The sequence below is a fragment of the Mytilus edulis genome, chromosome 14, assembly GCF_963676685.1.
Source record: "Mytilus edulis chromosome 14, xbMytEdul2.2, whole genome shotgun sequence".
Classification (NCBI taxonomy): Eukaryota; Metazoa; Mollusca; class Bivalvia; order Mytilida; family Mytilidae; genus Mytilus; species Mytilus edulis.
Window position 1 is genome coordinate 23667354 of NC_092357.1, and position 19978 is coordinate 23687331.

The following is a 19978-nucleotide window of genomic DNA, read 5'->3' on the forward strand; positions in this document are numbered from 1 at the left end:
CTACCCATTAATTCTCTATTTTTTATTTTCTTGGGGTAAATTTTTATCTATTCTTTAAATTTTTTGCCCATTATTCTCCTTTCTTTTTCTTATTTTACTACCCTTTATTGTCTATTCTTTTTTTTCTTGGAATAGATTTTTAACTATTCTTTAGATTTTTGGCCCATTATTCTCTATTCTTTGTTTTCTTGGAATAGATTTTTAACTATTCTTTAGATTTTTGGCCCATAATTCTCTATTCTGTATTTTCTTGGGTTAGATTTTTATCTATTTTTCAGATTTGTGGCTCATTATTCTCTATTCTTTATTTCCTTGGGGTAGTTTTTTTTATCTTGTCTTTAGCTTTTTGGCCCATTATTCCCTACTCGTTATTTTCTTGGGGTAGATTTTTATCTATTCTTTAGATTTTTGGCCCATTATTCTCTATTCTGTAATCTCCACCCACATCCTTATGTCAGGCTTTTAAAGGTTGTACGAAACGGATGACAAAAATTAACTCTATTTGAAAAAAAAATTGACACTACATCAATAAAGAGGTAAGAGCATTTAACACCAGAAATTATAAAACGATTGTAATAAAACTATGAAATATAAAAAAGAAGATGTGGTATGATTTCCAATGAGACAACTATCCACAAAAGACCTCAATGACAGACATTAACAACTATAGGTCACCGTACGGCCTTCAACAATGAGCAAATTCCATACCACATAGTCAGCCATAAAAGGCCCCGATAAGACTGCATTTGGCCTTTGTAATTTTTTTAAGTCTAGTATGTCAATAAACTCATTATAGAGTTTGGATTGAAATTTGTATTTGCGCCAGATGCGTGTTTTGTCTGCAAAAAAACCATCAGTGACGTTCGAATCAAAAGAATTCAAAAGGCCTAATGAAGTAAGAAGAGCAAAGAGGACACACCATTACTTAAAGTTTTGCCTTATACAGTTAGGGGAATCTATTCTTGTATGTTTTCTACTTTTAGTTCATTGATATGTTTCGGAGTTTAGTTTGGTGTCCATTTCACTAAACTAGGACACATTTTCGTCTAGGGGGCAGCAGAAGGCCGCTTGTGCGATTTTAATGCTGTGCTGAAGACCCATTGATGGCTTTGGGCCTTCTTTTCCTCTTTGGTCGATTTGTTGTCTCTTTTGCACGTTAAAAATTTACTTTCTCAATTTTATCTAGGTAAGGGGTTTAAAATTTTAGAATTTGAACCAGTACAGCGAGTCTGTGTTTTAACACACTAGTGACCTGTTTTTGTGGTTATTTATCAATACCAGTTCATAGTTGTATGATCTGTAAATGTTTCTATATTGTCCTACTCAGGACTGGTTCTCTCCCATGCTGAGGACAAGGGACCAGTTTTTGTGGCTATTTATCTTTCAATACCAGTATATAGTTGTCTGATCTGTAAATGTTTCTATAATGTCCTATTCAGGACTGGTCCTCTCCCATGCAAAGGACATCGGACCAGTCTATGTCTTATTCCAAATTGTAACATTTGATCCGAATTAATGCATAGCAGAAGACGCCTACCAGCCCAAAGCAACCACCCTCACTTTTTTTTATGTTAATTTGTTTCCATCAGATTTCAAAAAAACAATAAATGATCGGGACTGTAATATACTTACTATTTACATTGGTGAAAGTAGTTATAAGAAAAATAATGTATACTTTGAAGTATATGTTTGTCAAATAAATGATGTGAGCTCAGCTCAGTAGTCAGTGCTTCGGTACTGACATGATTAAACAAACTTTACTAAAATTGTCCGTTGATAAATTTTGAAATTATTATGAAACTAAGGTTTTAACTCCCCCAGGCAAAGTTGGCTTTAGATGAATTTGGCTATTTATTTTAGGTATTTTTAACATATAGCTCTTCAACGATTTTCGGTACTTACACATCTTCGGATTTCAAATGTTTGGCTTTGAGCGTTCCTGATGAAGGTAAATCCAGAAAAGCGCTTCGGACGCAATAAATTAATAAACGTGTTGTTTTAAATTTTTACATCACTGGGTCGATACCTCTGCTGGTGGACTATCAGTCCCCGAGGGTATCATCAGCTCAGTAGTCAGTGCTTCGGTACTGACACGATTAAACAAACTTTACTAAAATTGTCCGTTGATAAATTTTGAAATTATTATGAAACTAAGGTTTCAACTCCCTCAGGCAAAGTTGGCTTTAGATGAATTTGGCTATTTATTTTAGGTATTTTGAACATATATCTCTTCAACGATTTTCGGTACTTATACATCTTCGGATTTCAAATGTTTGGCTTTGAGCGTTCCTGATGAAGGTAAATCCAGAAAAGCGCTTCGGACGCAATAAATTATTAAACGTGTTGTTTTAAAATTTTGGCTTTTAGTTGAAGACCGTACGTTGACCTTTAATGATTTACTTTTGCAAATTGTGAATTGAATGAGAGAGGTACGGTGTCTCATTGGCACTCATAAAATTACCAAGATTTTAATGTGTGGACCCTACGCGGTTTTAGTGATGACTGAATCTAAAGGATCAAGTGCGGTAAGAAGGCCAAATGAATAACAGTAAAATAAATAAAGGCAACAGTAGTATATCGGTGTTCAAACTCATAAATCCGTGGACAAAAAACAAAATCGGGATAACAACCTAAAACTGAAGGAAACGCATAAATATAAGAGGATAACAACGACACAACACTACAATGTAACTAACACAAATAACCCAGATTACTGCATAATTGATATTTCATGTCAACAAAGCTCAATACTGATTTTTGGTATCCAAGGTGAAGCAACGTCCACCAGCAGTGAAATCGACCTAGTTGTTTTTAAATCTTTCAAAGTTATCATGTTTATAAATAAATAAATTAATTTTGGATGTAACGCGTCTTCTGATTGGATGACGGTGTTTGTTTATCAGCTCATAGACATAATTTAGTCATGTGACCTTGACGCCATCAACGTTTTTTCATGGTTTACTCCGGTTAAAAAATGGAATTAAGAATAAAATTATAAGAAATGACTATAATATTTTTTCTGTCTAAAAAGTATGCTACGCGGGTTATTTAGTGTGCACCACATTTTGGATATTATTTGTTCATAGACAGACCAAATATTACAGTCATTCCTTAGATGTAGAACATCAATCGCACATCTCATATACATTGTAATCATATACTGTGGACTTATTATTATTGGTTGGATACCAATTTTCGTGGGTTTTGTTTGTACAGGCGAACCACGAAATCCAATGTTCAACGAATATCATATTTTCAATATGCTTTGTATATAGAGAATGACAAAATCACGAAATCAAATATCAACGAATATACAAGTTATAAGAAATCCACGAAAATTGATACCCACGAAAAAAAAATTAATCTAAAGTATTGATTTAAAAGCTCGACTTAAAAGATAAACACCAATGTAATAAATTAAGGTGGTACCAAACACCTTGACGAAAATTAATTTGGCTAATTTAATTTTCATAAAATTTTGACGAAATATTTCATTTGATCCTTAGATAAAAATATGAAAAAATCAAAAAGCTCGAACCACACTTCTCTGAAAAATTGTCATTGAATATAGAGCAGTTTGACAAACACAATTGTTTATCATTGAACAGCTTGAATTTCCATAACAATAGAACGTGTTTCAAACGCGCAGCTGATTTCTGCAGAGTTATATCCCTATTATGTAATATAACACCTTAACCAGATAATAAACTTTAATGTTTTTACTTACAATGTAGGATATCTTAAAAATATGGACAGTGGTATTATTACTAGGAACAAGCCTGCAGTGTTCAAGTAAGTTATTATTTGTTATAGTATGCATAAGCAAGAGTTAAAGCCAATGAAATAATAAAACAATTCACATCCTACAATTTAGATAGGTACATATCTAATAAAGATATAATTCATGTAAGCTATAGATTTGTTGGAAATTTACACATAGCCTGGGCCTAGATATACATTTGTAAGAATTTAAGAATTTAAGATTAAAGTATTTCACGGCCCAGACCATGTGTAAATTTACCAAAAAATCTATGTCTTCTAAGAATTATTTAGATTCTTACAGGACAAATACGGTATCTCAGAAACTGACGCGATTATGGTTATGCCGTCTGTGTGGCTGTTCTATTTTACCAAGAGTTCGATAAATGTAAAAATTTACATTTTATCTTGTAAGCTAACGTCATATTATAATCAAGGAGTCGCCATGATGACTTGTTGAAATTAACCAAATGTTCGAATAATGCAACAGAATAAAAAAAACCTACCTTAAATCTTTTTTGTAATGTAATCATATCCGTGTTTATACGGTAAACGCAATGGAAAAAAAAACCTTCAGCGTTGATTTTTTTCATTTTTATGACGTCATGATTAGAAATAACGTTAATGTGTCAAAAACAATAATGGAATTTCGCGGTAATTTAATATGTTTCATTTTGCACATTTTTCCAATCTCACGCATTCTTTTTATTATGCACCAGAGTAAAGATTATGTTAGTTTTCTTTCCATTGTAAAATTTAACACAGATAAATCAAAATAGCATTTGCGTAAAGGTTTCGATACATGTGGATTTACGTGGGAGGTATATTTTAACAGCCATTTATATGTTCATCTCAGAGTCTGCGCTGAGTATAGATACATCGAGAATACAATCACGGCGTTGTTTACAAAGCGAAAGAAGCAAGTCATAATAGAGTAATGCGTTATGAATGGATATTTTTTGTAACGATTTTTTGTATAGTCTACCTATTGTTTCAAGAGACGTTTGTATATCGTTGCATATAAACTTGTAATCTTTTATTGAAACAAAAAAATCATAACACAAATTCTTTGTATGATGAGAAAACCAATTTAACGTATTTTCCTTATCACTTATCACGTAACGACGTTAAACCAATCATAACGTCATAATGTACGCGAGGTGTGATAATGTACGATAAGCCAACTAAATAAAATTTTCGTATCGTTTATTCATACAACACAACGTTCAGTAATTACTCAACCTTGGCCCCAAGGATTATTAGGTCTTTTTTTTCGAAAAGCAATCGAATTGTGATGACAGTCAGTAACATCAAAGAAAAAAAAAAACAATTTAAAAATCATCAAAATTATTAGTGAATTTGTAGTCATAAAATCATAATACTATGTCAATGAAATAATTTGGTTGTTCTTGTAGGTGCATGCGAAGAATGGGAATTTAGCTGTTCGGAAAACTCATGTATTCCCGAGGATTGGCTATGTGACGGTGAAAATGATTGTGACAATCAATCTGACGAGACAGAGCAAAGTTGTATATCAGGTAAATGATATAAGTATGTTCTCTCCTCTTGTTTTTGATTTTTTTGCCAGATATTCGGAATCCTCTGGTGTTATACATATAGGACCTGTATTGTTCTTTTTTTAATATTATAACTTTTTTACTTTATTTTGTCATAATTTTAAAAGAATAAATCTTCAAATGTTAAAAGTATGGAAAATCTAGAGAGCGTAATATCCAATAACTTCAATTGATTATATTGCAAAAACAAGAACACGTAAATATCATTTTTTCTACATTTTTGAAAGTTCAGTTATTCATACACTATCAATTAATACCAGTGTTACAAACAGCTTGTCATTTTAAAACACAGAGGCGATCTTCCATAAACTCTATATTCTTACCTATTTGTATGTTAACTATGTTATCAATTTACTAACATGAAGGTGTCAGAACACCAATTCAAAACGTATACAAAAGTAACCCTACTCTGATACAAAATAGTGCTCTTGATATTTTCAATCAATCAATCAATCAATCAATCAATCAATTAATTTCGTCAAACAACTTCAAAACTGTATATACTCTACTCCTTGTATTCTGCCATTGAACAAACGGTCAGTTTACATAATGCCAATGCATATTATGAACCATTATTACTTTTAACTTCTGCTCACAAATATGTTTATTACTTAGTTTCCCTCGGTTTTTTATTTTTTTACCCAGATTTGTTTGTTTTCTGAATCGATTTATGACTTTTGAACAGCGATACACATGTAGTAGTGTTGCCTTTGTTTAGCACCTATACATTTTTACTAGTATACATAATTATATCAAATAGTTTTTCCCTTGAGCCACAATCATAGATAATCCAAAAATTACCAGAGCAAATACTTTCAGCAGAAAATATCATGATTAATTATGGTAAAATGTTGGTAGATTTTGCACATGATGTATGAACAGATATGAAAATTAATTAGGGAAAAATAAATGTTATTGTGACTTATTTCGTAAAACAGATATTTGCAGTTAGAGTATTAGTATATTGACGGACTTTAAGATCACAACACTAGATATTTTTTTCATAATTGCATTTCGAATATGCAAATTTTGTAAACAAAATGTTTAAACATAAATTCTATTCATTTCTTTGATGTCTTACAAAACGTTTGCCGTCATTTAATGTTCAAATCGTGTGGTATGCATCCAAACCCTGGTTTACCCCTATCAATGGATTTATCACCGTTTGAGGCAATGACTGTATGTAACGAATGGCAAAATTATTGTCAGGGAGGTAAATTAAATTTGTTAGGTATGTTTTGAGTGTTTTTAACCTTTTGATTTTGCCTCTGTCCATAGATTACAATGTGTTTTGTTAATGATTCGGTAGAAATTTTAGTACTTATAAATGTTTGTTTTATGCAGACGATTTTTTTACAGGCATTTCAGTATATCGGAAAGATTGTTTTAGCATTAGTCGGTCTGCAATGGCATTTGGCGACTAAATTAGTAGTTGACGTTGTGACCATGAATATGTCTTTCTAATGACTTGCACAAATTGTTGTCACGACAGGTTAATCAAGTCACATATGATCATCAACAAATGTCATCTGCTAGTACCGTTGTTGTAAGGACAGTAAGACTGAGTTTCTGAGATGATATTGTCTGGAAACAGCACGGTCATGATTTCCTGTCCTGTTATTATGGCTTGATTAATATTTTTATTGCTAATTCTCGACAATATGGAGATAAAACATTTTGTTAATGATTCGAGTGCGGGTATGGATTGAATTTTTTTTAAAGAAATTAAACCCTTAATAAAGGGTTTCAAATTTTGCTTTGAAAATTCGTGTAACTTTTATAATCTGGTATATTCAATTGGCTGTTTCGAAATCTAAAGTACTATGGGTAAATTAATTGTTCGTACTCCAAAATGAATATTACGTCACGTCATTGGTTAAATTCTATTGTTTCTGACATTTTTAACCAATCACGATGTTTTGGTGTACACTTTTGAAAATATAACCCAGGATGCATTAGATTACATGTAAGTCATTTGATGATTTTTTTCTAAAAATAAAGGAGCACGGTAAAAATGAATAGTAGTTCTATGAGGATCAAACATGATTTGGTAAAACACATTCTAAAAATGTGTGTTCTGTTTCTTAAAGTCCATCAGTGTTTCTGTTGTTTTGTTGTTTTCCTCATAAAGTTGATATGTTTATCACAGTTTTAGTTTGTAACCCGGATTTGTTTTCTTAAGATCGATTTATGACTTTCGAACAGCGGTATACTTCTGTTGCCTTCATTTATGTACTTAAACATAAAAAAATATTATGGATTATGCTAATCGGCTGTATGTAAGAACATAAGAAGAAAGGAAAATAACAAAAAATATCGAACATTTAAAAATGTAAGACAAAGACAATATGTTACTATTGAGCCGACAGACCGACATATGAGCCGCGTCGGATAGAAATCGACCTTATAAAAAAAAAACGCAATTTGAATTTTATTCAAAACAATTTTGCTTATAGTCATTCAATTTGAATACAAAAAAAACGTTTTACTCTACTTTTTTCCTTAAAACATTTTGCCATTTCAAAGTTTTGACGGGTACATATATTTAACATCAGAATCTCACGACAACGTCGTGAAATTAACGTTATCGTGCATTAACTTTATTCAGTATCGGTCCTTTTTCTCTTTTAAAGAGAGACATGAAAAGATACATTTGTATACAATATTTAATTGAGTTTATAATTAAGATTGTTTTAATGAAACAATACATGATTCTCAAGTTTTCAATCCAACTTTAACCAATATATGTAAAATGTTACTCCTCTGAAGTTCATAAGTATGCAACCTATGCAACTTTGGTATTTATATATCAGGAAATTATTATAAAAGAATAGAAATATTCGTTTTCGATAAAAGAATAAACAATCCGTATAGTGTTAACGTGCAAAGCATAACGTGTAATTGAAATACTGTATCTTAACAATATACGTAAAACAGAGTATATTGTTTTTTTTTAAATGTCCTGTACCAAGTCAGGCAAAATGGCAGTTGGTATCTTATAGTTCGTTTCCGTGTGTGTTGCATTGTTGTTTTGGTTTTTGTTGCACTTCAGTGTTTCTGTTGTTTCTTTGTTTTCCTCTTGAAGTTGATGTGTTTTCTCAGTTTTATTTCGTAACCCGGATTTTTTTTTCCATCGATTTATGACATTTGAACAGCGGTATACTACTGTTGGCTTTGTTTACTTCTGACAAATGATATATTGACAACGAGAAAGTTACAATTATCAAGTTAAAACTTTCTTCTTTTTTTAAAGTATGTGGTGATGACTTGTTTATCTGTGCGGTGGATATGTCGTGTGTTCCTGGTAACTGGGTATGTGACGGTGAGGCAGACTGTACATATGGAGAAGATGAATCACAATGTAAGTAATGACTAATTAAAATAACAAGAAGATTGCCACATGTGGACCAGGATCTGTCTGCCCGTCCGGAGCACCTAAGATTACCCCAGTTTTTTTATGGGGTTTGTGTCGTCTATTCTTTAGATTTTTTATGTTGTGTCTTGTGTACTTTGTCTGTTTGTCTTTTCCTTGTTAAGCATTGGCGTTTATTTTCGATACATGTATTTTACTGTCCTTATTGTATCTTTCCCCTCTTTTCTATAATAAAAAGAATATAGATGAATCAAATGCGTCAGTAGCTATTTTGGGGGTTTTGCTCAAAGCTGAATAATTGATAGCCTAGGACAAGAAAAAAGTAAAATAACAAAAATACTGAACTCCTATGAAAGTTAAAAACGCGAATATACTAATCAAATGGCTGAATCACAAGTTCAATCACATCAAACAAATGGATAACTACTGTTATATTCATGACTTGGTTCAGTATGTTTCAGTGACAAAACGCACGACGATATATAAAAAAAACCAGATTATATCCATAAAAAAACACCTCTGCATGAAGACGATGGAACCTTAGTTTCTAAAAATTCAATAATTCATAAACAGAGATTTATCAATGGTGTATTATAAAAGAGAGGCGAAAGATACAAAAAAGACATTCGACCTAATAAGTCGAAAATAAACTGTCAACACCATGGGTAAAAATGAAATCGACCAACTGACAAACAGTAGTACACAAAATACAACATAGAAAACTAAAGAATAAGCAGACAAACCCCACCAAAACAACAAGAGATGATGGTGGTCTCAGATACCCGGAAGGGTGAGCAGATCCTTTTCAGTACCGAGCACTGCGTACTAATATTGATGATACCCACGAGAACAAATAGTCCACAGCAAACTAATTATCTTGGTCGTGTTACCATGAAGTATATATACCAATTTGTATGTAGAACATGGATTACTTTGATAAATGATTCAATTAATTCAAAAATTGTTTTTCAAAATGTGAACGTCAATGCTTTAGACATTTGTGTGGCTAGGGTTCAAAGACAACATATTTTTAAACGAGGACGGATGTTGATTTTCTTATTCAACATATTGCAGTCCTCTAATTCATCAGTCATGTTTTAAAAATTGGTTGACATGATAAATTTAAAAGAAAAAAAAATAGGACAAAATAAGACAAAAGAAAACACTTTTGTATACGAAAGCCAGACATTGATTAATACATGGTTTAAAAACAGCAATATTGTTAGGTGATACATGTTAATCAAATTCATTATTGTCATTATTTTTTTTAATTCGTAAACGAAAACTATTTAACATGGCAAATGTATCAAAATTGTTATTTGACTTTCGATAAATAAAATCATAATACTATGTCAATGAAATAATTTGGTTGTTCTTGTAGGTGGTGCATGTGAAGAATGGGAATTTACCTGTTCGGACAGCAAATGTATTTCCACGGATTGGCTATGTGACGGTGAGGAAGACTGTACAGATGGAGAAGATGAATCACAATGTAAGTAATGACTAATTAAAATAACAAGAAGGCTGCCACATGTGGACCAGGATCTGTCTGCCCGTCCGGAGCACCTAAGATTACCCCAGTTTTTTTATGGGGTTTGTGTCGTCTATTCTTTAGATTTTTTATGTTGTGTCTTGTGTACTTTGTCTGTTTGTCTTTTCCTTGTTTAGCAATGGCGTTGTTAGTTTATTTTCGATACATGTATTTTACTGTCCTTATTGTATTTTTCCCCTCTTTTCTATAATAAAAAGAATATAGATGAATCATATGCGTCAGTAGCTATTTTTGGGGTTTTGCTCAAAGCTGAATAATTGATAGCCTAGGACAAGAAAAAAGTAAAATAACAAAAATACTGAACTCCTATGAAAGTTAAAAACGCGAATATACTAATCAAATGGCTGAATCACAAGTTCAATCACATCAAACAAATGGATAACTACTGTTATATTCATGACTTGATTAAGTATGTTTCAGTGACAAAACGCACGACGATATATAAAAAAACCCAGATTATATCCATAAAAAAACACCTCTGCATGAAGACGATGGAACCTTAGTTTCTTAAAATTCAATAATTCATAAACGGAAATTTATCAATGGTGTATTATAAAAGAGAGGCGAAAGATACAAAAAAGACATTCGACCTAATAAGTCGAAAATAAACTGTCAACACCATGGGTAAAACTGAAGTCGACCAACTGACAAACAGTAGTACACAAAATACAACATAGAAAACTAAAGAATAAGCAGACAAACCCCACCAAAACAACAAGAGATGATGGTGGTCTCAGATACCCGGAAGGGTGAGCAGATCCTGTTCAGTACCGAGCACTGCCTACTGATATTGATGATACCCACGAGAACAAATAGTCCACAGCAAACTAATTATCTTGGTCGTGTTACCATGAAGTATATATACCAATTTGTATGTAGAACATGGATTACTTTGACAAATGATTCAATTAATTCAAAACTTGTTTTTCAAAATGTGAACGTCAATGCTTTAGACATTTGTTTGGCTAGGGTTCAAAGACAACATATTTTTAAACGAGGACGGATGTTGATTTTCTTATTCAACATATTGCAGTCCTCTAATTCATCAGTTATGTTTTAAAAATTGGTTGACATGATAAATTTAAAAGAAAAAAAAATAGGACAAAATAAGACAATAGAAAACACTTTTGTATACGAAAGCCAGACATTGATTAATACATGGTTTAAAAATAGCAATATTGTAAGGTGATACATGTTAATCAAATTCATTATTGTCATTATTTTTTTTAATTCGTAAACGAAAACTATTTTAACATGGCAAATGTATCAAAATTGTTATTTGACTTTCGATAAATAAAATCATAATACTATGTCAATGAAATAATTTGGTTGTTCTTGTAGGTGGTGCATGCGAAGAATGGGAATTTACCTGTTCGGACAACATATGTATTTCCAAGGATTGGCTATGTGACGGTGAACATGATTGTGAAAGTGGCAATGACGAGACAGAGCAAAGTTGTATTTCAGGTAAATGATATAAGTATGTTCTCTCCTCTTGTTTTTGATTGTTTTGCCAGATATTCGGAATCCTCTGGTGTTATACATGTAGGACCTGTATTGTTTTTTTTTTGTAATATTATAACTCTTTTACTTTATTTTTTCGTAATTTTAAAAGAATAAATCTTCAAATGTTAAAAGTATGGAAAATCTAAAGAGCGTAATATCCAATAACTTCAATTGATTATATTGCAAAAACAAGAACACGTAAATATCATTTTTTTCTACTTTTTTTAAAGTTCAGTTATTCATACACTATCAATTAATACCAGTGTTACAAACAGCTTGTCATTTTAAAATACAAAGGCGAACATCCATAAACTCTATATTCTTACCTATTTGTATGTTAACTATGTTATCAATTTACTAACATGAAGGTGTCAGAACACCAATTCAAAACGTATACATAAGAAACCATACTCTGATACAAAATAGTGCTCTTGCTATTTTCAATCAATCAATCAATCAATCAATTAATTTCTTCAAACAACTTCAAAACTGTATATACTCTACTCCTTGTATTCTGCAATTGAACAAACGGTCAGTTTACATAATGCCAATGCATATTATGAACCATTATTACTTTTAACGTCTGCTCACACATATGTTTATTACTTAGTTTCCCTCGGTTTTAGTTTTTTACCCGGAATTGTTTGTTTTCTGAATCGATTTATGACTTTTGAACAGCGGTATACATGTAGTGGTGTTGTCTTAGTTTAGCACCTATACATTTCTACTAGTATACATAATTATATCAAATAGTTTTCCCCTTGAGCCACAAGCATAGATAATCTAAAAATTACCAGAGCAAATACTTTCAGCAGAAAATATCATGATTGATTATGGTAAAATTTTGGTAGATTTTGCACATGATGCATGAACAGATATGCAAATTAATTAGGGGAACAAAGACTGTTTTTGTGACTTATTTCGTAAAACAGATATTTGCAGTTAGAGTATTAGTATATTGACGGACTTTAAGATCACAACACTAGATATGTTTTTATTCCCATTTCGAATATGCAAATTTTGAAAACAAAATGTTTAAACAAAGATTCTATTCATTTCTTTGATGTCTTACAAAACGTTTGCCGTCATTTAATGTTCAAATCGTGTGGTATGCATCCAATCCCTGGTTTACCCCTATCAATGGATTTATCACCGTTTGAGGCAATGACTGTATGTAACGAATGACAAAATTATTGTCAGGGAGGTACATTAAATTTGTTAGGCATGTTTTGAATGTTTTTTACCTTTTGATTTTGCAGCTCTGTCCATAGATTACAATGTGTTTTGTCAATGATTCGGTAGAAATTTTAGTACTTATAAATGTTTATTTTATGCAGACGATTTTTTTACAGGCATTTCAGTATATCGGAAAGATTTTTTTTAGCATTAGTCGGTCTGCAATGGCATTTGGCGAATAAATTAGTAGTTGGCGTTGTGACCATGAATATGTCTTTCTAATGACTTGCACAAATTGTTGTCACTACAGGTTAATCAAGTCACATATGATCATCAACAATTCTCATCTGCTAGTACCGTTGTTGTAAGGACAGTAAGACTGAGTTTCTGACATGATATTGTCTGGAAACAGCACGGTCATGATATCCTGTCTGCGATATTATTATGGCTTGATTAATATTTTTATTGCTAATTCTCGACAATATGGAGATAAAACATTTTGTTAATAATTCGAGTGTGGGTATGGATTCAATTTTTTTTTAAAGAAATTAAACCCGAAATAAAGGGTTTCAATTTTTGCTTTGAAAATTCGTGTAACTTTTATAATCTGGTATATTCAATTGGCTGTTTCGAAATCTAAAGGACTATGGGTAAATCAATTGTTCGTACCCCAAAATGAATATTACGTCACGTTATTGGTTAAATTCTATTGTTTATGACATTTTTAACTAATCACGATGTTTTGGTGTACACTTTTGAAAATATAACCCAGGATGCATTAGATTACATGTAAGTCATTTGATGATTTTTTTCTAAAAATAAAGGAGCACGGTAAAAATGAATAGTAGGTCTATGATGATCAAACATGATTTGGTAAAACACATTCTAAAAATGTGTTTTCTGTTTCTTAAAGTCCATCAGTGTTTCTGTTGTTTTGTTGTTTTCCTCATAAAGTTGATATGTTTATCACAGTTTTAGTTTGTAACCCGGATTTGTTTTCTTACGATCGATTTATGACTTTCGAACAGCGGTATACTTCTGTTGCCTTCATTTACGTACTTAAACATAAAAAAATATTATGGATTATGCTAATCGGCTGTATGTAAGAACATAAGAAGAAAGGAAAATAACAAAAAATATCGAATATTTAAAAATCTAAGACAAAGACAATATGTTACTTATGAGCCGACAGACCGACATATGAGCCGCGTCGGATAGAAATCGACCTTATACAAAAAAAAAACAATTTGAATTTTATTCAAAACAATAATTGCTTATAGTTATTCAATTTGAATACAAAAAAACGTTTTACTCTACTTTTTTCCTTAAAATATTTTGCCATTTCAAAGTTTTGACGGGTACATATATTTAACATCAGAATCTCACGACAACGTCGTGAAATTAACGTTATCGTGCATTAACTTTATTCAGTATCGGTCCTTTTTCTCGTAATAAAGAGAGACATGAAAAGATACATTTGTATACAATATTTAATTGAGTTTATAATTAAGATTGTTTTAATGAAACAATATATGATTCTCAAGTTTTCAATCCAACTTTAACCAGTATATTTAAAATGTTACTCCTCTGAAGTTCATAAGTATGCAACCTATGCTACTTTGGTATTTATATATCAGGAAATTATTATAAAAGAATAGAAATATTCGTTTTCGATAAAAAATAAACAATCCGTATAGTGTTAACGTGCAAAGCATAACGTGTAATTGAAATACTGTATCTTAACAATATACGTAAAACAGAGTATATTGTTTTTTTTTAAATGTCCTGTACCAAGTCAGGCAAAATGGCAGTTGTTATCTTATAGTTCGTTTCTGTGTGTGTTGCATTGTTGTTTTGGTTTTTGTTGCACTTCAGTGTTTCTGTTGTTTCTTTGTTTTCCTCTTGAAGTTGATGTGTTTTCTCAGTTTTATTTCGTAACCCGGATTTTTTTTTTCAATCGATTTATGACATTTGAACAGCGGTATACTACTGTTGGCTTTGTTTACTTCTGACAAATGGTATATTGACAACGAGAAAGTTACAATTATCAAGTTAAAACTTTCTTCTTTTCTTTTTAAGTATGTGGTGATGACTTGTTTTACTGTGCGGTGGATATGTCGTGTGTTCCTGGTAACTGGGTATGTGACGGTGAGGCAGACTGTACATATGGAGAAGATGAATCACAATGTAAGTAATGACTAATTAAAATAACAAGAAGGCTGCCACATGTGGACAAGGATCTGTCTGCCCGTCCGGAGCACCTAAGATCACCCCAGTTTTTTTATGGGGTTTGTGTCGTCTATTCTTTAGATTTTTTATGTTGTGTCTTGTGTACTTTGTCTGTTTGTCTTTTCCTTGTTAAGCATTGGCGTTTATTTTCGATACATGTATTTTACTGTCCTTATTGTATCTTTCCCCTCTTTTCTATAATAAAAAGAATATAGATGAATCAAATGCGTCAGTAGCTATTTTGGGGGTTTTGCTCAAAGCTGAATAATTGATAGCCTAGGACAAGAAAAAAGTAAAATAAAAAAAATACTGAACTCCTATGAAAGTTAAAAACGCGAATATACTAATCAAATGGCTGAATCACAAGTTCAATCACATCAAACAAATGGATAACTACTGTTATATTCATGACTTGGTTCAGTATGTTTCAGTGACAAAACGCACGACGATATATAAAAAAACCCAGATTATATCCATAAAAAAACACCTCTGCATGAAGACGATGGAACCTTAGTTTCTTAAAATTCAATAATTCATAAACGGAAATTTATCAATGGTGTATTATAAAAGAGAGGCGAAAGATACAAAAAAGACATTCGACCTTATAAGTCGAAAATAAACTGTCAACACCATGGGTAAAAATGAAGTCGACCAACTGACAAACAGTAGTACACAAAATACAACATAGAAAACTAAAGAATAAGCAGACAAACCCCACCAAAACAACAAGAGATGATGGTGGTCTCAGATACCCGGAAGGGTGAGCAGATCCTGTTCAGTACCGAGCACTGCGTACTAATATTGATTATACCTACGAGAACAAATAGTCCACAGCAAACTAATTATCTTGGTCGTGTTACCATGAAGTATATATACCAATTTGTATGTAGAACATGGATTACTTTGATAAATGATTCAATTAATTCAAAAAAATATTTCAAAATGTGAATGTCAATGCTTTAGACATTTGTTTGGCTAGGGTTCAAAGACAACATATTTTTAAATGAGGACGGTTGTTGATTTTCTTATTCAACATATTGCAGTCCTCTAATTCATCAGTTATTTTTGTTTTGAACATTGGTTGACATGATCAATTTGAAAGAAAAAAAATAGGACAAAATAAGACAACAGAACACACTTTTCTATACGAAAGCCAGACATTGATTAATAAATGGTTTAAAAATAGCAATATTGTAAGGAGATACATGTTAATCAAATTCATTATTGTCATTATTTTTTTCAATTCGTAAATGAAAACTATTTTAACATGGCAAATGTATCAAAATTGTTATTTGACTTTCGATAAACCAACTATATAATAGTAAGAACAGAAATAATTGCATGCATTTACTATTGTGATTTTGTCATTTAAGACTAAAATTCGATTATAATTATTGCATAATTGACAAAAATCCTGTTTAATTTATAACAAAATTTCAAAATGCAAGTTTTAATTATTATGATTATAACCCTGTTGCATTTTTCGCAATAATAAAAACAGTGCAATAACTTCTGAACAAGTGATTCACAAAGCCTTTTTTCAATTTTTGAAATATATTTACAAACAAATTAAAGCATTTTTCAAAAATATTGGGATAAGGGAGCAACAATTTAACTACTACAAGGAGTAGGGGTGGAGATCTATATATTCATCGGTTGACATTATGTTATTTGTCAATATGTGAAGGTGATTGCCTAGATCTATATATTCATCGATTGACAGAACGTAATTTGTCATTATGTGTACGTGATTGCCTAGATCTATATATTCATCGATTGACATAACGTTATTTGTCATTATGTGTAGGTAATTGCCTAGATTTATATATTCATCGATTGACATAACGTTATTTGTCATTATATATAGGTGATTGCCAGGACTCGGACTTTTTGTGTAATGATGGTTCTTGCATTACATATGGTTGGGTATGTGACGGCTATAGCGATTGTGATTCAAGTGAGGACGAGACAAATTGTAAGTTTTTACATTATTTGTATTATAATTTAATTTTGGATGTAATACGTCTTCTGATTGGCTGACATCGTTTTGTTTATCACATCATAGACACAATTTTGTCATGTGACCATGACGTCATCAACGCTTTTTGCATGATTTACGTCGGTTTAAAATGGAATTTAAAATTAAATTATAAGAAATAACTAAAATACTTTGTCAGTCTATTCGAAATAACATAAAAAAACGGGCGCATACTACGCGCGTTATTCAGTGTGCACCACATTTTTTATTATGTTATGTCTTCATAGACAGAAAAAATATTACAGTCATTTCTTAAATGTACTATGTTGTGATGTTGCACTATTGTTTCAAGAAAGGATGAAGGTTGTTATCTATTAAAACGTTTGAACCTGCTGCATTTGTTTGCACCTATCCTAAGTCAGGAATCGGATGTTCAGTAGATGTTAATTGTTGATGTGGTTCATAAGTGTATCTCGTTTTTTATATAGTTTAGACCGTTGGTGTTTCCTTTCTAATTGGTTTTTACAATAGTACTTTTTGGGTCCTTATAGCTTGTGAACCAAGGCTCCGTGTTGAAGACTGTACTTTAAGTTTTTTTTCGAGAGAGTTGTCCCATTGACACTCATATCACATCTTCTAATATCTATATAAGAGATAGTAGATGGCATGGAAATTCAAACTCATTAGAAAATAAAAGGGCAACGACATGGCTAACAATAGTATATAAAAAATATGTGTCTCAACGTAGCCTTTAAAAGACATTACAGTTTCGTTAGGGATAAGGAAATTGTTTGTTTTACCATTGGTATACTGCAAAGTGCATGAAGTCTCTAATAATAAAAAAATAACGGGCGAACATATCGACCAATCAGGATTAGCTATACTCTTAATCCTAAATACCATATTATCTTCATAAAAGGCTGCCTTCATAAAATCTAATGGTTTATTGTAATATACAAGTGTATACGTTAGTATTGATAGTAAAACTAATCACATTACACAATCGGATTGTCATTAATTGGGCCGTTCGGATTTTTTTTATACACAATGGCAATGATACAGATAAATCACAATGTACTTGGCGGGGACATTATTAGAATTGTATAATGTTTCCAGGACAACAACATTGTAACAAAGGTGAATGATTCATTCAATAAACAGCCTTTATTAGTAGTATAAGACCCCTTGTTATAATGGTATATCCAAATATCTGTCAAATCCCTCATTTGACACCACATTTATGATAATACAGAAGCTATTAAATCAATTGTGTTTTTTTAATCATCTTGTTTCGTTTCCTTCAGCCTCATTGATGAGGACCTCCAATCTGTTAAAATAATAATATGAACTTACTTTTATGACAATAACGTGTTATTTCATCCCATTTACAATAGTGTACAGGTTAGAAAAAACGCAAGTTTCGGGATAAGATAGTTAGTTGAAGCTTTCATTTGATTTCAACCAACATGCGACTGAAATGTACGCATCGTCTATTCTAAAAGTTTGATTTTATACTGGAAATATCATATAAGTTGGTCAGCTTCCCTTCAGTCATATGGGAATTAACATTACGTATAACGTAACTAAGAAACCTATCATGCAAAATGACGATTTTGAAAGTGGTTGAAACTTCAAAAGTGCAGAGATATAGACCTCATATCTGTGAAATGACGTATAAATGTAATAAAAATCGTAAGAGAGCTCTATAACGGAGAAGGACTTGAATATTTGTGTTAAATGCATTGATATAATGAGTAAGACTGCATAACTTATTATCAACATATAAAGTTCTTTGAGATTGCCTTCAGTAACTTAACGAATGTATGGATATACAACTACCTATCATATTATTCGTGTGTTGTGTGGTTTGTTATATAATTCACATTTTTAATAACCACAAAGAACAAAGTAACACGACGGGTAGCACGAGTTGAGCAGGATCCATTCATACTATCGAAGCATCCATTTTTTGATTGGGTTCCTGTCGTTCAATCCCAATTATTTTACGCAGTGTTTTAAAAAATTGTTTGTCTTCGTTATGTTTGGATTTTTCACATTTTCTCTCATTTTCTACATTTTTCTCTAGACTGATAAGATATCTGTGAGTTGACCATTCATGTACACATTGTTTGTCAACATATAGCAATTACTCAAGAGATACTATATAGCTTAACATGTGACCTATTTTATATAATAGTCATTTCAATGATTTTAAATTAATTGCTATTCATTCAATGTCAATGTCACTTCTTTTTTTACATTCATCGCTATTAAAAACTTGATAAATGGGAATATGTGTCGTTGCATGATAATGTTAAGGATCGTTTGAAGAATAGGGAATAATTGGCAAAAATAAAGTATATAGAATAATGAGGTCTAAAATATAAAAAAAAGACAATAGTGTGCAACAAGTGTGAAAAATAGAGAAAATTGACTTAAAATGAAGAACAAAAATAAAGTAACCCTATACAGACCCTTTTGTATGTATCATTGATGTATGATTTTAATTTTGAAATGCTGCTTTCAAATCTATTTCTCTGCAGGTTTTTATTTTATTGCAACACCAACCCATTAACATATTTTGCAATGAAACGTATTACACAGTTCATGCAGTTAACGAACTTGTTACAATTATATTCATGAAGATGTATACATCAACATTATATAATTGTAAAATCATGTCGAAAAAAACAACAATCATACACGCATATATATTTACTGTTGTAAACAAAATACAGGTGAACCGACAGAGCCATGTGTGGCGATAAGGTGCCTAGACTCAAATAGAGATACATCAATTATTACATCGATCATTAATCATGTTGAAT

The 19978-nt window shown here is 31.5% G+C and overlaps 1 protein-coding gene across 1 annotated transcript in view; it reads left to right on the forward strand.

The window, feature by feature from the left end:
• Window positions 1–2498: 2498 nt before the first annotated feature.
• LOC139504057 (very low-density lipoprotein receptor-like) overlaps window positions 2499–19978 on the forward strand; it is a 37525-nt gene continuing 20045 nt past the window's right edge. Inside the window, exons 1-8 of the mRNA XM_071294115.1 lie at window positions 2499–2525; window positions 3735–3792; window positions 5175–5297; window positions 8590–8697; window positions 10091–10201; window positions 11603–11728; window positions 15023–15130; window positions 17040–17147. Coding sequence (XP_071150216.1) covers window positions 2499–2525; window positions 3735–3792; window positions 5175–5297; window positions 8590–8697; window positions 10091–10201; window positions 11603–11728; window positions 15023–15130; window positions 17040–17147 — 769 coding nt within the window. The remainder of the gene's footprint in view (window positions 2526–3734; window positions 3793–5174; window positions 5298–8589; window positions 8698–10090; window positions 10202–11602; window positions 11729–15022; window positions 15131–17039; window positions 17148–19978) is intronic.